The following is a 16,991-nucleotide window of genomic DNA, read 5'->3' on the forward strand; positions in this document are numbered from 1 at the left end:
AAAGGTGGTAACGTAAAGACATGCATTGACACAAGATCACATCACAACATAAAATCATACAGTATCATGACATTCAATATTTAAGGCCAACCACATTAAATATATCACAAGGATATCCGTCCTTCCCTCTTCCTACGCAAGGTGTACCTGACAACGATGGAGCATCGACAATTGGACCGTGGAACATGTCAAGCCTACTTAGTAGGCTAGTCTACAAGATTTATAACCTGGCTCTGATACCAACTAAGCTAAGGTCGGGGAGGAGAAGGTTGGGGAGGAGAACAAACCACCACTTATAAGAGTGTGGAAACCTTCACCTAGCAGACGCGTTTTAAAGCCTTGAGGGGAAGCACGAAAGGGAAAGCCCAAAGAGGACAATATCTGCTAGCAGTGGATCTGGGCCATTACAAATGGTATTAGAGCCAGACACTGGACGATGTGCCAGTCTTCTCGCTGTTCCCCGAAGGGGGATAGACACGAGGCGGTGTGCCAGTAAGGACGCTGGACCCTAAAGGGAGGTGAATTTGGGGGGCGGTCCCACATCGATTGGAGGAAGGAAAGAGTGCCAGCAAGGACGCTGGGCCCTGAAGGGGGTAGACTGTGATGTCCCACATTAGTTGGGGAGGAGAACAAACCGCCATTTATAAGGCTATATAAATATCTGCTAGCGGTAGATCTAGGGCGTTACATTAGGGCTATATAAATATATTCTAATAATAAGGTTTGCTCATATTTACAACGTGAACGAAAAATTTTGGTCAATCACAAATTGTCACATTGTTTTTCAAAGTTAATGATGAAATTAAAAAAAAATATATTGAATTTAGGGCCAATTACACGTTGACATATGTCTTAAATTATAATTGAAGACAAAAAAAATGGTAAACCTAGATAACTTCGAGGGTATTCATTACGGTCATATGATTAGGTAAATCTAGCTTTATCAAACTGAGTCATCATATTTGGGTTTGAGTTCAAATAAATTAAATATGATCCATCAAAATTACTCTTCCGCACCAAGACCGTTTGGAGAAATGGGTCTTGTGTCTTAGCTTTGATCTATATATAGATATAGATATATTTATATTGAAAAAAAAACGGACTAGGGTAAGGACATGGACAAATAATATAATCTCCCTCATCTATTCTATTTAGTTCATGGAAATAAGTCTCCCCCGCTCTCTTCTTAATTCTTCGGTCTAAATGGAGAGTCCTTGCTTCATTCAAGCTAGGTCATCATAGAGCCTCGACCCTACAGGTTAAATAGAATATTTACCAAAAGCCTAGAATTTCCATCGAAACCTACAGTAATCGGTTCAATATGAGCCAAAATATATAGATTTGGACTTTCAAACACCATATTGGCATTGAAGAACTTTTACTCTACGTTTGACTATGTCGAACTGTCTAAGACAACAATCGTTCATGAAAATGAAGATTTTAAATTATTTATTTATAATCAATTCTTTAAATTTAAATGTGTTTGAAGTTTAACTTTAAGAATCGTTTTGATTTACAATTAATTAATTAATATTAGAGACGATATTATTATCCACTTGAGTATAGTTCATTCAATAATAACATTTGTTAGGAATGAATTTTTAATCGGTTGAATTAAATTCAAATTAATATTAAACGATGATATTCACATAATGTTAATTTTTAAATAATTAGACGGACTTGAAAGAAGTTATTAACGGGAAAACAAAATGGACGGATTGGAGACAATAATCGATTTCAAGTCCGCCTTCCCTCCCAACCCTGAACGGCTTCCCTCGTCTCGTTCATCTTTCACACCTTCTTCAAGCCTCCTCTCAAGAAAACGCGAAGAAAAATCGAACTCTGAATTCCCAATCCCTAGTTGTGTCAAATTCGTATTTTATTGCCTGAAATTCTTTTGCCGTCGACTGAACTTTTCCGAGCGAATCGAGTCTTGATTCTCACTCGATCCGTGTTGGGTCTGCAAATTTGGCTTCTTGGACTTCCATGGGTGGCGCTTGAGCTTGGAGTTGGGGCCATATTCTGCAAGGTTCCGTGTTGGGTTTGCGGTGTTCCCGTTGAATCCTGAGAAATTTTACCGCGTTTTAAGAGTTGGGTTTGTCGTGAAGTTGCTTTTTGTTCGTGGGTTCGTGTGGTTTATCGTTGATTTGGGTGGGAGGAACTTCCCATGGAGTATGAACCGTCGGATAGCAGCGGTGAGTAAATTGAAAAGATTGGTTTTGAACTTTTGAAGGGTTTTCTAGGGTTCAATAGCAATAGTTTGCCTTCTGAATAATGCTCTACTCTTGATAAGGGCTAGTTTTATCCCGTTGTTTTAAGTATTTCATCCACTTCCAGTACTTTTAGCTGATAAGTTCATTTAGAAACGAATTTTATAATGGAAGTGAGTGGCTGTATGTTGATTTTTTCCCCATTTATTATGCTTTTTGTTGCTTGCTTTACCTCCGGTGGCTGTTCCTAGGCACTTCTAAGTTCAGGCCCATTTGGTTATTGTTTTTTGAGTTTGGAGAATTAAGCTCATAGATACTACTTGAGTTCCTTTATTTTCTTATCTACTTCCTAACAAAAGTTATCCAAATTCATGCCAAGTTTTGAAACATAAAAACAAGAACATTTTATATACTTATTTTTATGTTTAGATTTTGGATTCCATACTTATTTTTGTGGTTAGAATTTGGATTCAAACATAAAAACAAGAACATTACATACTTTTATGGTTAGAATTTGGCATAGAATCCAGGTTTTCTTTAAGAGGGAAGAATTGTGAAGAAATAAGTACAATAAGTACAATTTTCAAAGATAGAAAAGTAAAAACGAAATGGTTATCAATGGGAGCCTTAGTCATTCAGGGTTAAAGTTATTTTTTTTCTGTCCATTAGGCCTTTCTTACTTGTAAATTACAGTAGCATTTTTTCCTGGCAACCCGGTAGACTCGATTGTGCCTTCTTGCCATGCTATGTTTTAGTGAGAATTTTTTCACCAAATGGAGTCTTGTGCTAACTTGTTAAAATGAATGAAATAAGTCTTTCTTGTGATCCATTCTGTTGTGTCAATATAAATATTTCCCTTTGGCTATATGAACTTTCTCCTTTCTCTCGTTTAATTTAGCTTCATTTTCTCTAGTTATGTCTTTGTATTCACTAGCTAAGAACTATTCTAGTTTTATAATGGGTAATGAATTGACATTTATATTCTGTTTAAATTCGGTGTTCGTGCGTAATAAGCGACTGCCTGTAAGACAGTATGGAAGGAGCCTTATGAACTTGTTTGGAGGATTTTGTTTGTTTAATATATGCTTCCTAGAATGGCAGCATTCATCTGGAGATTTCTTCTTCTAGATTTAAGACTTTATGGTGTAAAACAACTACAGGAACAGACGACGACCTTCCTCCTCCTCATCAAAATAGATTTCAAAGGGGTGGAGTTCCTGCTGGGAATGGAAGATCTGCACCGATAAATTCTTCTACGTTACCTAGGATGCTTGGTGATATGGAAATGCAGATCCACCAAATCGAGCAGGAAGCATATAGTTCAGTCCTGCGTGCTTTTAAAGCTCAATCCGATGCAATTACATGGGTATCTTTTTCTCTAATTGTTTGTTCTTTGCATTCATCAAATTAATTTTTATGCCCAGCTTTCTGATTCCTTACAATCTTAACTTGTCAGGAGAAAGAAAGTTTAATAACAGAATTAAGAAAGGAATTGAGAGTATCAGATGAGGAACACAGAAAACTTTTGTCGAGGGTAAATGCAGACGATGTCATCAAAAGAATAAGGTTTGATTATTCATGATCGTTTATTTTGCATATGGTATAGCTTGTGCTGTACTGCTACTTAAAACAGCTGGTATGGATCATGCTATTTTGTAATTTATTCTTATGATTAATGCTCTTAGGGAATGGAGAACAACAAATGGACTCCAACCTGGAAAGCTCAATTCTGATCAACCAATGGCCGATCTCGTACCGAGCCCCACTGCCTCAGCATCACGGAAGAAACAGAAAACATCCCAAGGTGCACCTACTTCTGCAATACCCACTGGTACGCAACCATCGTCATCAGCTGTAAGACGTGGTCCACCCCCTGGAGCTAGGACTACAAAGACAAAATCAGTAAGTTTTATAATTTGTACTTGTACCTGTTGAAGAATTTAGAGTAATTTTTCTCTGTTTAGTTTTTATTTATCCTTTATTATCTGGTCAGTCCATTGTATTAATTGCAGCACTTGTTTTGAAGTCCAGAAGTGGCCAAGTGAATAATCGAGGTTCTTTAGGAGCCTTTGCTTCAAATGAAAATGCTGAAGCAGCGACCCACGAACCATTAATTGGACGGAAAGTTTGGACTAGATGGCCTGAAGACAACAGTTTCTATGAGGCTGTTATAACTGATTATAACCATGCCGAGGTTTGTTCTATTACTGATTTGGTTTTACTCTAAACGTTGGTTCTCCTTGATCTCACATATCCTTATTTGGGACAAGGGCCGTCATGCTTTGGTGTACGATATTAATACAGCACACGAGACATGGGAATGGGTCAACCTTAAAGAGGTATTCCGCCCTACCCTCAAAATGAATAAATAAATAAGGGGCTTGCTAGATTTCCCTTTGTTCGCATATTATTCTCAAGAATGTTACTTTTATTGAAAGAATTGCTCTTCACATATTCAAGATGACAAATGAGAAGCATTTTGGATTTTGTTTAGTTTATTTTTGAGATCAACTTTATATTTCCTCAGCTTGGACCTAGGTTAGAGTTAAACATTATAGATGTCGTGATCAGTAGGATGTTTATAACCAGATTGCAATATTCTATGTGATAGACAATCCGAGCTTGTACTTCGATTGCTTCATTATAGAATGGGTTCTGTTTGGTTTGTTCTTGTAACAGTTGTTTACTGGTGAAGGTGAAGTAATGACAAACATTATACATTCTTGTAATGTATTCTGGTGCATAATTTTAAGCTCTTAGATCAAACTTGCACCTGGAAGATAATTTATGCAGCAGTAATGATGTCACGTCTCTGTAGGACTCGTGATTTAGAGTGGAATCTTTTAGAGTTAACTGTCTTCCAACCTTATAATAGATACTTGCTCGAGATCTTGCTGGTTTACTGCTTGTGATCTATATACAGCTGTTCAAGAATTTGTACAGCTTATGCTCAAATTGAACCACCAACAGTCATTGCTGTTGATTATAAACCAAATGATCTGAAAAAATGTGGCTTCATTTTTCACTTAGAGATCAGGACTATTAATTGAATGATGAAATGGGGGACCATATACTCAGTTGTCATATTTCTATTGGAAGTCGTGATCAGAATTGGAATATTGTCACTTATGAATTGTTTATACATCCTTCCTGTTAGATTTCTCTTGAAGATATTAGATGGGAAAGAGAGGATTCGGTATTATCTCGCAGTGGCGCACGCCCTGGGCACGGGAGGGGCAGTAAGAAGTCCATGACACGAGGCGGTGCAGTTGCTGCTGGTGGAAAGGGTAGAGGAACCACGAAGGGTCAATCAAGGAAAGACTTGCCCGTAGCTCATAATGGATCTCGGAAGCAGGCTATGGGTGATATTGAAATACTTCACACAGACACGCTGATTAAGGAGGTATGCCGGATCTAATATGATTTCATATCATCTGTGAAGTTATTGTGAACATTCATTTTGGCTAACTTTGTTTTCCTTGATGGAGATGTTCAAGCAGGTGGAAAAAGTATTTGGTGCTAATAATCCAGATCCCATGGAGATTGAAAAGGCTAAGAAAGTGCTGAAAGTATGAACTGTCCGATCTCGACCTTAATGTTGCGCTATATGTGTTTATTTATGCAACTAAATCTGAATCTATACAAATGCAGGACCATGAGCAATCCCTTGTCGACACGATTGCAAGGCTCGAAGATGCGTCAGATGGTGAAAGTGGTAATAACTAATTAAACATATGCTTACTGGTGTGCAGTTGATAAATTAAATGATATTGCATTAGTTCTGTATTGTTGTCAATGTATTTGGTTAAACATTAGCAACTTGAACGAGTAAAAAAACTCATCTGATTATTGAACTTGCAACTTGAATGGCACCATTTCATCACATCAATCTCAATATACTTTGTTTTTCTTTATCTAAGTTGAAATAACAAAGGTTAAATTAGGTTACTTGTTATGAGAAGGCGATGTTTCTTCCTCGTTTTGTCATTTATTTTTTGGGATTCAAGCAGATGGGAGAGAACCATATTCTCAAGGACAATCAATGGTTCGTGTATGACGATCAAGTGGCCGAAGCTCCGAAATGGCAAAGAATCAAAATGCTTAAACCTGCAGCAGGCCTGCCAATGATCGACGATGACAACGGTGATGAAACGATTTTGTTGAATGGAAAACTCAGCAGCATGCTCGCTCCGTTGTGGCGTTTTCAAACCAACCATGCAGTTACTGATGCCTTGCCTTTTGTTTATTGATTGTACTAAGAGTTCTTGTTTTATTTTGATCCCTAGCTTAACTTCAGTAGAAATATTCTGTGTAAAACTTATTCTACAGTCAATAGAATCTCTTGTAGATTAGTAGCTCCCTGCCTCTCATATATGCTGTTGTATCAATACATATTCAACACTATGACAGAATTTGTTGAGGCAAAATCTATGAATTTCCTTCACAACGCACAAGGAGTTAATATCACAAAGCCTAATACACAAATATTCTGAATAAAATTGATGGTATTATCCTATCCTACAAAGAAGCAAGAAAATGAAGGATAATATCCACCATTTGAGAGTCATATGCAAGGCCTTCCATTTCAAAATGGCTCGCGCCTTGTACTAGATGTGATTCAACACGTCCTGCTGCAGATTTTAACTTATTCTGCAATTGCTTCACGCTCGTAAAACCATCCCGTGTGCCCATCACGAAAAGTTTCGGTTTTGGAGACCGTAAAATAGCATTGTGGTGTCTTCCAAAAAGAATTGAGGCAGCAAGGCCAAAGGGGTAGCCAAGGCTAACATAGCCTACCACTTGTTCTATCAAATCCACAGATGAGCCTGCAATAGGGGCCCCTGCAATGGACACAAAGTAATAGGAAATAATGTTCTTGGGCCAAGTTTTGTAAGATGCATCATCCCCCTCCCTCAATCCCACCCTTAGTCTTGCTTTGAAACTATATTTCTCCCCATTGTCTATGATGTGCCTAATATATGATAGTAGCAGGTTTGACATTGTAAAATGAGAAAGCAAAAGGGTGTAGATCCTCTTCCAAGATGTGGCATTATTTTATCTCGAACGGGTTTCGTCCTGGACAGTTCATATGCGAGGAAACCAGACCATATAGATAACTGAAGCAACATCGTCACTGAACTAAAAGGACACTTGCTAGCCTAGTTTTGGTGAGTTCCACGATTAGCAAGCCTTAAGATTATGTCTTAAAAGGAAAGCTTCCTATTTGATCAATTCTTTTGAACGGCACAAACCTACTGCTAGCAGATAGTGTCCTCTTCGAGCTTTCTCTCAGGGTTTTTAAAACACGTCTGCTAAGGAGAGGTTTCCATACCCTGATAAAGAATGTTTCGTTCTTCTCTCCAACTGATGTGGGATCTCACAAGAAAGCAAATAGTGTCCTCTTTGGGCTTTCCCGCAAGATTTCTAAAACACGTCTGCTAAGGAAAGGTTTCCATACCCTGATAAAGAATGTTTCGTTCTCCTCTCCAACCGATGTGGGATCTCACAAGAAAGCAGATAGTGTCCTCTTCGGGCTTTCTCTCAAGGTTTCTAAAACACGTCTGCTAAGGAGAGGTTTCCACACCCTAATAAAGAATGTTTCGTTCTCCTCTCCAACCGATGTGGGATCTCACAAGAAAGTGAAAACTTCTCTTGTTTGATCGATTCTTTGGATCTCAAATACAATACTACATCTTAAAATTTGTATTTTCAAGCCTTATTCCATTTAATCACCTGGGAAATCTCTCTTACATCTTCCACATTCAAAATCTTCAATGTCATTCCACCAGTCTATATGTATATATACACACATATAAAGCTTATAAAACAGAAACAGTCACAGCCATTTCAGGCACTTACTTTTCTCCGAGCAAGAAGATCATGAACAAATTCTTCTTTTCCATGAATCGATATCATACAACAACCAACCAGAGAGTTTCATTCCATAAAAGAAATCAAATGTAACAGACAGCAATTTAGAACATGATCTTGAAAAGAATTTGAATCAATATGTAAGAACAATCATATCCCAAAGCAATCACCAAACCAGACAACCAATCCGAGACCAAAATTTCACAGAAGAAACTAAAAAACAACATACCTGCAGATGAACCCACCAACAAAATTCGATGAACAAACAGATTCTCACAAACCCATTTACAAACAGCAACAACATCCTTAATTTCAGCAAATCCAGTGAGAGAAGCCCTTCCAGACGATTTCCCAGCACCCCTCATATCAAAAGTCACAGCCCTGTAACCGCTCTCCGCTATCCCACAGGCAATTCCTCTCAAAAGCCCTTGACAACCACCCATAATGGAGTAAGGATGGACCAAAACAACCACCAGATTTTGCCTTGCCTCCTCATCTTTTGGCTTGAAAACCCGCGTCTGGAGCTTCACCCCATCACTGGTTTCAACTTTAAAAGACTCGAGGGTAGAGCTCGACATCGCCGACACCGGAAAAATCACACGGAGATGAACGGGAACTGAAGGTGTTATGAAGTGAATCGAAGGATTTGAAATGATTTTGGTTGGGAAGCAGATTGATACAACAATCTGACGGAGACTGGTTGGGAAGACGGTTAGAGGACGATTAATTTGATGGCGAAATCGATTTTGTTCGTGCGGAAATGAATAGATTTGAGAGCAAATTTGTGGAGAACAAAATCATAAAAGTTATAAAATGAACATTTTCTCTTTAATTTATTATATTATAGTGCTAATTTAATATTTGAACTTTTGAATATTGCGTTTCTTTTTAATTTCTAAACTTTAAGAGTGATAATATTATCCATAGACTCATGTTCCTATCTAATTTTTGGGACCGCTATAGTTACGCCCGATGTTCACAGCGGTCTTGATTGGGTGCCCCTCTAAGATCTCCGGTAAACTCGAGCTCAGAGGGCATTTCGCACGGTTCGGGGGCACTTGAGTCAGCCGTCGACGCAGTATTTCCTCTTTTGCTTCTGTTTTTGGGTTTTTGCTCCTTTCCACGTTCCAGTCGAAAGATTCTAGTGGAACATCTTTTGGGGCTTCGGTCGTTAGTTCCCCTGTCATCAGGTCACTAACTTCCTTGGCCTTCCGGCACTGGGCAGACGTCAGCCCCCATATATGGTCTTACGACTTTACGGAGACCTGGGTTTTTGGTAAACAGTCGCCTGAGTCAAGTCACTGCAACCCCCTTTGTGAGGAGTCACCCCTTCTCCCGAAATTATGGAGCTATTTTACCAAGTTTCTTGGAGAGAGTTGTTCTTACGTCCCTAGGTATTCTCTACCTACCCACCTGTATTGATTTCAAGGGTATAGGTACCCTTTGTTGAAGGTCGTTCGAGCTGTTCCTAGGAATATGGCATGATTTATTTCAATGTCGTAGTGCCTGGTACTCAAACATTGGCTCGAGGTATTTTCTCTACCCCTTCTTACCCTGAAAAAACAGGTACACCTTGCGTTCTTGAACCGATAACCATCTTTCGGCTAACCTTGCTGCTAACCATGCTAAATATGGATATGATGTCGAAAATAAATCGATTTTATATGGATTCCAAACATTCATGATCGGGATGTGAATGAATTACTTATACTTTGGTCTATTAGTGAACTATCTCTCCCGGGATTGTGAAAGATGTTCCACTAGAAATTGGATACGAACTTTAGACCTCTTAGTCGAGGGTATATATTCTATATCACTCGAGTTATTGTAACGATCTACTTTTCGTCTTAAATATAAGACCGATACTATATGCATGTAAGACATTTCAAATTACATTAAAGCAAAATACTTTTAAAACTTCGGAATCTATAAGAAACATTTAAAACATTTTATTTTTTAAAATCAATGAATTTAAATAAATATAACATAACCGTGCAAAAACTAACCTCAGAAATTAGTTTTAACGGCTCATTAAAGTGAAATTTAGAAACGAAAAATATTAGCATATTGTCCTGTTGATGAAAACATGACTACACCGTCTTTGTCGTAGAAGCTGCCAACTGTGCATAGGTCCCATATAATCAGTAAGTGACACCATTTTGATGGGGTCAGGAAATGCAGTCACATATAATACGTATTATCATTGTTTTGACCTAATTTCATGATTAATATTTGGCCCTACTTGCATTCTCGAGCAGGGGTTGGATGTAAAACAGTTCTCTACATACGGTCTATACACATGCACTTGGGCATATTGGGTAGGCTCGTTAACCTACTCCCTAGTTTTGACTATGGGTAAGCGCACACTCACACTGCTGAAAAATCAATGAAAAAAATAATGCTGTGAGTGTATATGTCCATATATTACATAACTCGAGAAGTAATCTATGGTTGCATGAGCATACAACATGCAAGATGTCTCGCATGTAAACTCATGGTTCAGTGATATGATACACTGTAACATTTTTATACGTTACATTACTTCATCATTACGAGACGTGCATTTGTAACCATGGTCTTTCATATAGCATATACAAATTCATATTCGTAGTGTCTCGAAAAAACATATACATAATCACGTTCATGGTATCTTATATATCATATGAATGACCATATAAAATCATGGTCGATCATACATGACTGCATATGTATCACATAATATATATATATATATATATATATATATAATATTTCAATTAATAACACGCAAATAAAAGCCACATGATACGTGTTATTTGTGCATCAAACAATTCCAATCAATCTAGCTCGTAGACATTTAAGCAGTGAATCCACTACTAAACCGAAATACACTACTAAACCAAAATACACTATTAAACCGACTAAAGAATCGAGTTAAATTGATGTGGATAACCTAATTGGACTGAATTTGGTCTCGAATACGCCAAAATGTCTCAAACCAGCAAGAAACCTGAGTTGAAAAATGGCTAGAACTGAATAGACAAGGTTGAACACTTCAAATCTAGCTTTAAAACTAAATTTAAGCCACAACTAAATTTTAACGGGATGAAATCTAACTGTTAGTAAGTCATTTAACTGCACGTAGAATTCAGCTAGCTCGGATTCAGACGTATGACATTCATTCGTGGCAAGCAATTCTGCCTCTAATATGACATCAACCTCGCTATTTATCTTCCTAGGTGGAGATAAATACTTTGTCTAACTTCCGTGTCTCACGTTGTGGTGTTTTTGAGTTGACCACAAGACTTTTGTTGGAGTTGGCTCGTTTGAGCTTCCCTCTTCCAATACAGTAATGATAGCGAGTGTGAGCTCATCAAGTATCTAAATGCCCACAGAAGGCAGCACTATGTGCCTTCCAAACAAAACTCGGAGCTAATTCAAAAGTTGAGTACGAAATGGTAGAAACAGAAACACCGTTAGATAGGACTGTTGGATACCCTCGTGTTGGGGCGCTTAAGTACTTGTCCGCTCTTCAGAAGAGAGTGGAAGAGATAGAAGAGTCAGTGGAACTCGGTCTTATGTAGGTCAGGATTTGGGTAAATCATAAAGCAGTCAGAAACACTAACCAGCCAATCAAATATTTTTTTGTATTTATATTTAATATATCAAATATGGTTGGCAATAAAATAGTATAAATAAATTTTGTCTCATAAACTGTGAAGAAGAAATCGGAAATGGAAACCTCCGACACCGACGGCGCGAAATTTCAGTACTCGGAGACGCCCGCTCTTTTCCTCTTCTGTTTTTCGTTTCTCTCTCTCTCCAAATTCAAATTTTTTTAACAGAAAATCTCGATTTCTACTCTCAAATTTCATCTGCGACGTTCTGATTCTTCACCAATTTTCGATTATTCTCCCTGAATTTGACCCCTAATTTTAGATAAGGGCTTGCATTGCGCGATCCTAACGATGAGGCCTGTCAAACGCGAACCCGCCGCCAGCAGCCGCAGTAATCGGAGTAGAGGCGGCGCCGTTGCTTTCGATGCTGCGAGTTTAAGGGACGTTAAGCGGGAGAAGGTGGTATCTCGGGAGCGAGAGAAGTCCGGCGTGGACAATACGACTGAAGAAGAAGAGGGTCAGCAAGAGTTGTCGAAGCGGCGGGTTCTTCGCTCTCGGTACCTTGCTGTTATTCATGAGATTAGCGGTAGGATGAGTCTCTGCATTTTGAATTAGAGCTGGATTTTGAGTTGTGGGCTTGATTTGACTGTGTGTAATCGGTTTTTATTGGTTTCTTTACTTCGAAGAACGAAGAGAAGATTTGTCGAAGGATTTGGATAAGTTTAATGTTATCATCAATGAGGTGGAAAAGTTGCACGAGCAAGGTATCTCTGTACTCTTCCTTTCTCGTTTTTTCATTCCAGAACTGTTGTCTCTTTTACTCTCATTTAGTTAGTAACGTTTCGATGGTTCATATTTTCATTTATTTTGGTTATTAACTCTGATTTAGTTCATAACCATTTGGTAGTGTGAGAGTGTGATAGATACACTTGTAAACCACAAGTAAATCTTTGTGTCTCTTTGTTTGTTTGTGGGTGTGTGAGTGTGATCGATCTTACTTCCGCTTCTGCTATAACAGTTGAGTATCAAACCATTTTGGTTGTGGCATTACGGCACAACTCTTAGAATTTTCACCAACAAGAGACGAAATTGTGCATCTTTGGCTTCCCCCCTGCATTCATACATTCCTGTTGATCTTGTCAGCTGTGTGACATGGTTGTGTTTCCATTTGGGTTTCAGTTCAGAAGCCAAGGGAACAAGTTGCAGATGCAGAGGCGTTGCAAGATATTGCAAGCTCCCTCGTGACCTCTATTAGGTCTCAGTCAAATGAAGGTGTTACTCCATCAAATTTTGTTAGTTGTCTTCTCAGAGAGTTTGCTGACATTAACGGTAATATAACATCCGAAGAAAACGACCTGGTTTCTGTCAGTTGGAAAGATATTGGACTCGGTGTTTCGTCTATTTTCATGAATGGCCATGGATGCCGCACCATGTGAGATTCATGGATTCCTTTTGCTCACTAACCTGACGTCGAATTGTCTTCTGTTAATGTTTTAATTCAATTATATAACTTTTTTTGTTGTGTTCTTTTTCAAGGCTTGGACCTATGAGCAATCAGTTGAAGCAGCGAAAAACTACTAATATTTCCAGGAAACGTTCCCGACCTACTGAAAGTTACAGACCTGCAGAGGTTAGAACGTATTGATATTTAAGTATTTTGGATTGAGGATTGAGGATTGAGTGAGTCATCTGCCACTCTGTTGTGAGCAATGTTAATTTGTTGGTAAACTTTTTAAGCACTCTATTAATGTGGAGACTAACACAAGCACGTTTCGCTAGATGGAACTTGCTAATGCCTTACTGCACGTACATTTATTTCTTTTCTTGCCCGACGTGTATCATTGAACTTGCTAATGCCTCAGGTGTACCTTAATAAAGTTTGATTGGAGTCACCCCTCAACGCTCGACTGCATTACATTCTTCGCTTATTATCTATATAACATTTTCTTTTTGCTTAAGTCGTTTGTGAAATTGATTGCTCTTTATGTTCGTTTCTTATGAATTCAACATTGTATTATTCTGTGGTTCATACACGCAGGTCGGAGATAATGGATCTGAAGAAAAAACAGATACAGATAAGAACATGGGTATCATGTTTGGAATTTTGAGGAGGAACAAAACCGTTAAACTTGAACATTTGATATTGAATAGAAAGTCTTTTGCTCAGACAGTAGAGAATTTATTTGCTCTATCCTTTCTGGTTAAGGATGGTCGGGCTGCGATAACTATTGATAAAAATGGTTCTCATTTCGTGTGTGAGTTAACATCTACAAACTAAACGTTTTATGCTTTTGTTCGAAAACATCACGTTCTTTGTATTATACTTACATTCCCTGCCAACGTTTTCAGCACCAAAGAACGCCCCTGCCCATAGCGCCATTATGTCACATGAAGTTAATTACAGTCATTTTGTATTCAGATTCGATTTCAAGGATTGGAAGGTACATAAAGTATTCTGCCCTCTTGATTTGAGTGTATTCAATATTGGATAGAGGATCATTATAGATATAAAAGACGTGATATTTATTTGCAGCCGATGGTGGATATGGTACCAGTTGGAGATGAGCTGATGCCACACAGGAACATACTGAACTCAGCGCAGGTACCTCAAGCAGAAGCATCGACCGACGATTCTGAAGCAGCAGCATTACCTACTACACCAATCCGAAAGCTGTCGCGAAATCGAGGTTTAGTTATGCAATCTGTTGTTGAAGATTCTCCTGATAATGGCGCTCATTCACGAGCAACTTCAATCTTGAGGTGTAAGAGAAAGCTTAATCAAGGTATGGTTAACTAGAACTCCGAAAACTACCATTTTTGTTGTATATTTAACGGTTGCCTCGTAAATAGATAATTAGGTTCGAAGAGAAAATGATTGGCGAACTTAAAATTTTCTAACATAGTTTCGATTAAGTTGTAATGATGTTTGTGGAGTAGTACCATGCCTTTTGGGTAGTTTAGATCAAGCTCCAACCATTTTGTAAAGGTCATTCTTTGTTCCCCTTGATACTAACCACGTAAAAATAGTGGCTAATTACAAGGAATGATAGCCCAAAGTAGGGCCATTTTGTTTTGTAGTTTGTAAGAACCATAGTATATTGCTTCTAATTATAAGCATGTTTGCCTAATTCAATATCTCTTTGAGGTCTGAACCAACTTTTTTTTACCTAGTCTTATTGACCTAGTCTTATTGTTAGACGAACACAACTCTCCTGGTATGATATTATCCACTTTGAGTATAAGCTCTCGTAGCTTTGCTTTGAACTTCTCCAAAAGGTTTCATACCAATGAAGATAGTATTATTTGATTATAAACCCATGATCATTCTCTGAATTTGTCGACGTAGGACTTTCATCCAACAAGAATGACTGTTGGTTTGAAAAACCATATAGAAAATTGCCATATCCTCGGAGTAGAAAAAGAACTCTTGCCATGATTTTGGATTAGGGCTAAGTGAAATGTAAGTTAGATGGAAATTATGGAAGCAAGAACAAGAAGAGATAAACACAAGGACTTGGCTCAAAGCTTGAAGGATAAGCAATTCCTTCCTTTTCATTTCAACAATCAGCTAGGGTGTCTGGTGTTGTTGGTTAGCGTTTAGGATCAAAGTCGTTCAAATATCGGGCTATCGACTCCCACCCCCATGGCATTCAATCCATTGTGAACATAGATAACAAAACCAGTTATGGCAGAAGCTAAAAAAGGAGATGCCATGAAGGCAGCTTCATTCCCCACCTCTTCCCCACTTCTTCTATAACGACTCAAACTCACCGCTAGCACATATTATCCTCTTTGGGCTTTTTCTTTCGGGCTTCCCTTCAAGGCTTTAAAACGCGTCTGCTAGGGAAGTTTTCCACACTCTTATAAATGGTGTTTTGTTCTCCTCCCCAACCAACGTGGGACATCAAAATCTGTCGAATCAATTTTTTCTTTGCCCATTGGAATCAGAGAAGCCATTGCTGGTAGCTCAGCTGCTTACAGAAAAATTTTTTCTTTGCCCATTGGAGAAGAAAGTCATTAGAGGGCCTAAAATTGTCACTTTCTCCCCCACTTTGTATGGAAAATTGGTTATGAATATAATATTATCAACAAAACTTCCGAACTTACGTAAATTTTTCTCTGACCCGAACAATTCTTTTATATATATTGTCTCTATACTTGATGGTTGTCCAGTTGATAAGACATTAATTATCATTTTAAAAGTTGATGGTTTAATTTTACACTCACATAATAGTTGAACTAGAACCATACTAAACTATACTCGAAATTTAATTATACTCGAACTATACTAAACTATACTCGGACTATATTAAACTATACTCGAATTATAGACTTTCAAAATGATAGTATGATCTTATGCACTAACCTATGTTTGATATCTACATTTCCATCTACCTCTAGTCTTATAATATATTTTCAATACATATTATTTAGTTGTAAAATTAAAAATTAAATCGATAGAAATTACGTGAGTAGGATTATACTCATGTTTGCTTATGAAATATTGAAAAATGAATAATGAACCGAAAAAAATTACCTACAAGGAATGATTCTCGCAAATGCCCACCGAAAATCAACGGATTCTAAAAGTATAAATGGAGAATTTTGCAGGGATAAATAATGAAATAGGTGGTAGAGATAATGACGAGGAAGGCTTTCTGTCCCCACTCCGTAACAACTCTAATGACAGTTAATATTTAATAACTAAGTTGTGGTTGGATTAAAATTATTCGATTTTAAATTGATAATTAATATCTTAAATACTTAAATTTGTAGTTGAAAAATAATAAATATGCTGAAATTTAAAATAATAAAAAATAATATTATTACATTAAAGACAAACATCAGAACTCCCGTGCACAGCACGTGACTCACACCCATACATTTTTGCAGTCCACCTCAGCTTGCTCTCTCCACCTCACTCTTTCATCTTATCATTATTTTGACCTAATTTTCAAATCCGCCCCTATTAGGGTTTTCACCTTCACATCTCCCGCTTCTTCATTCCCATTTGATTTCCCCTTCTTCGCTTCCATTACTGGGTACTCTTCGCTCTTCTCTCCCATGGACATCGACGCCGTTCGCAAGAGGGAAAGAACTGAAACCGCCTTGAATGGAAACGGCAGCTTTAAGAAGTTCAAACCAGGTTCGTTAAGCTTCATAAATGCACGTTTTCGACTTCTTTTTTTTTTTTCTTGGCATTTTCAACGTCTTTACTGTTATCTCATTCACCTTGTTCTTGGGTTGTGTTTCCCTTGCTTGGTGTCAATGTTGCTCGTATGTGAAATCCCACTACTGTTTTTTTTTTTTTTTT

At 37.9% G+C, this 16,991-nt stretch overlaps 4 protein-coding genes across 7 annotated transcripts in view; 3 read left to right on the forward strand and 1 right to left on the reverse strand.

Annotated features, from left to right (window-relative positions):
- Positions 1-1,722: 1,722 nt before the first annotated feature.
- LOC111461615 (protein EMSY-LIKE 3-like) lies at positions 1,723-6,565 on the forward strand. 4 transcript variants are annotated; one of them, XM_023105206.1, is made up of 10 exons: positions 1,723-2,195; positions 3,371-3,576; positions 3,667-3,776; positions 3,896-4,135; positions 4,185-4,404; positions 4,481-4,549; positions 5,368-5,613; positions 5,711-5,779; positions 5,862-5,925; positions 6,218-6,565. In XM_023105206.1, exons 1-10 carry the CDS (start codon positions 2,168-2,170, stop codon positions 6,265-6,267), a joined length of 1,302 nt encoding a protein of 433 aa, XP_022960974.1. In that variant the 5' UTR covers positions 1,723-2,167; the 3' UTR covers positions 6,268-6,565. The 4 variants fall into 4 exon arrangements, with proteins under 4 accessions (XP_022960974.1, XP_022960976.1, XP_022960975.1 ...); XM_023105208.1 differs by having other exon boundaries at positions 1,724-2,195; positions 3,896-4,112; positions 4,204-4,404; XM_023105207.1 differs by having other exon boundaries at positions 1,725-2,195; positions 6,221-6,565.
- On the reverse strand, positions 6,538-8,890 carry LOC111461616. The gene is made up of 2 exons (XM_023105210.1): positions 8,311-8,890; positions 6,538-7,051 (listed from the first exon to the last, which is right to left on the reverse strand). The coding sequence occupies exons 1-2, from the start codon at positions 8,657-8,659 to the stop codon at positions 6,729-6,731; spliced, it is 672 nt and encodes a 223-aa protein (XP_022960978.1). The 5' UTR covers positions 8,660-8,890; the 3' UTR covers positions 6,538-6,728.
- Positions 8,891-11,777: 2,887 nt separating this feature from the next.
- LOC111461359 (non-structural maintenance of chromosomes element 4 homolog A-like) lies at positions 11,778-14,805 on the forward strand. Its single transcript, XM_023104861.1, has 7 exons — positions 11,778-12,263; positions 12,364-12,441; positions 12,857-13,109; positions 13,214-13,307; positions 13,716-13,932; positions 14,027-14,118; positions 14,211-14,805. The coding sequence occupies exons 1-7, from the start codon at positions 12,029-12,031 to the stop codon at positions 14,472-14,474; spliced, it is 1,233 nt and encodes a 410-aa protein (XP_022960629.1). The 5' UTR covers positions 11,778-12,028; the 3' UTR covers positions 14,475-14,805.
- Positions 14,806-16,594: 1,789 nt separating this feature from the next.
- Positions 16,595-16,991, forward strand: part of LOC111461825 (zinc finger CCCH domain-containing protein 14-like) — a 3,438-nt gene continuing 3,041 nt past the window's right edge. The window contains exon 1 of the mRNA XM_023105511.1: positions 16,595-16,823. Coding sequence (XP_022961279.1) covers positions 16,742-16,823 — 82 coding nt within the window. The 5' untranslated portion in view covers positions 16,595-16,741. The remainder of the gene's footprint in view (positions 16,824-16,991) is intronic.

The sequence above is a fragment of the Cucurbita moschata genome, unplaced genomic scaffold, assembly GCF_002738365.1.
Source record: "Cucurbita moschata cultivar Rifu unplaced genomic scaffold, Cmos_1.0 Cmo_Scf00025, whole genome shotgun sequence".
Taxonomy (NCBI): domain Eukaryota; kingdom Viridiplantae; phylum Streptophyta; class Magnoliopsida; order Cucurbitales; family Cucurbitaceae; genus Cucurbita; species Cucurbita moschata.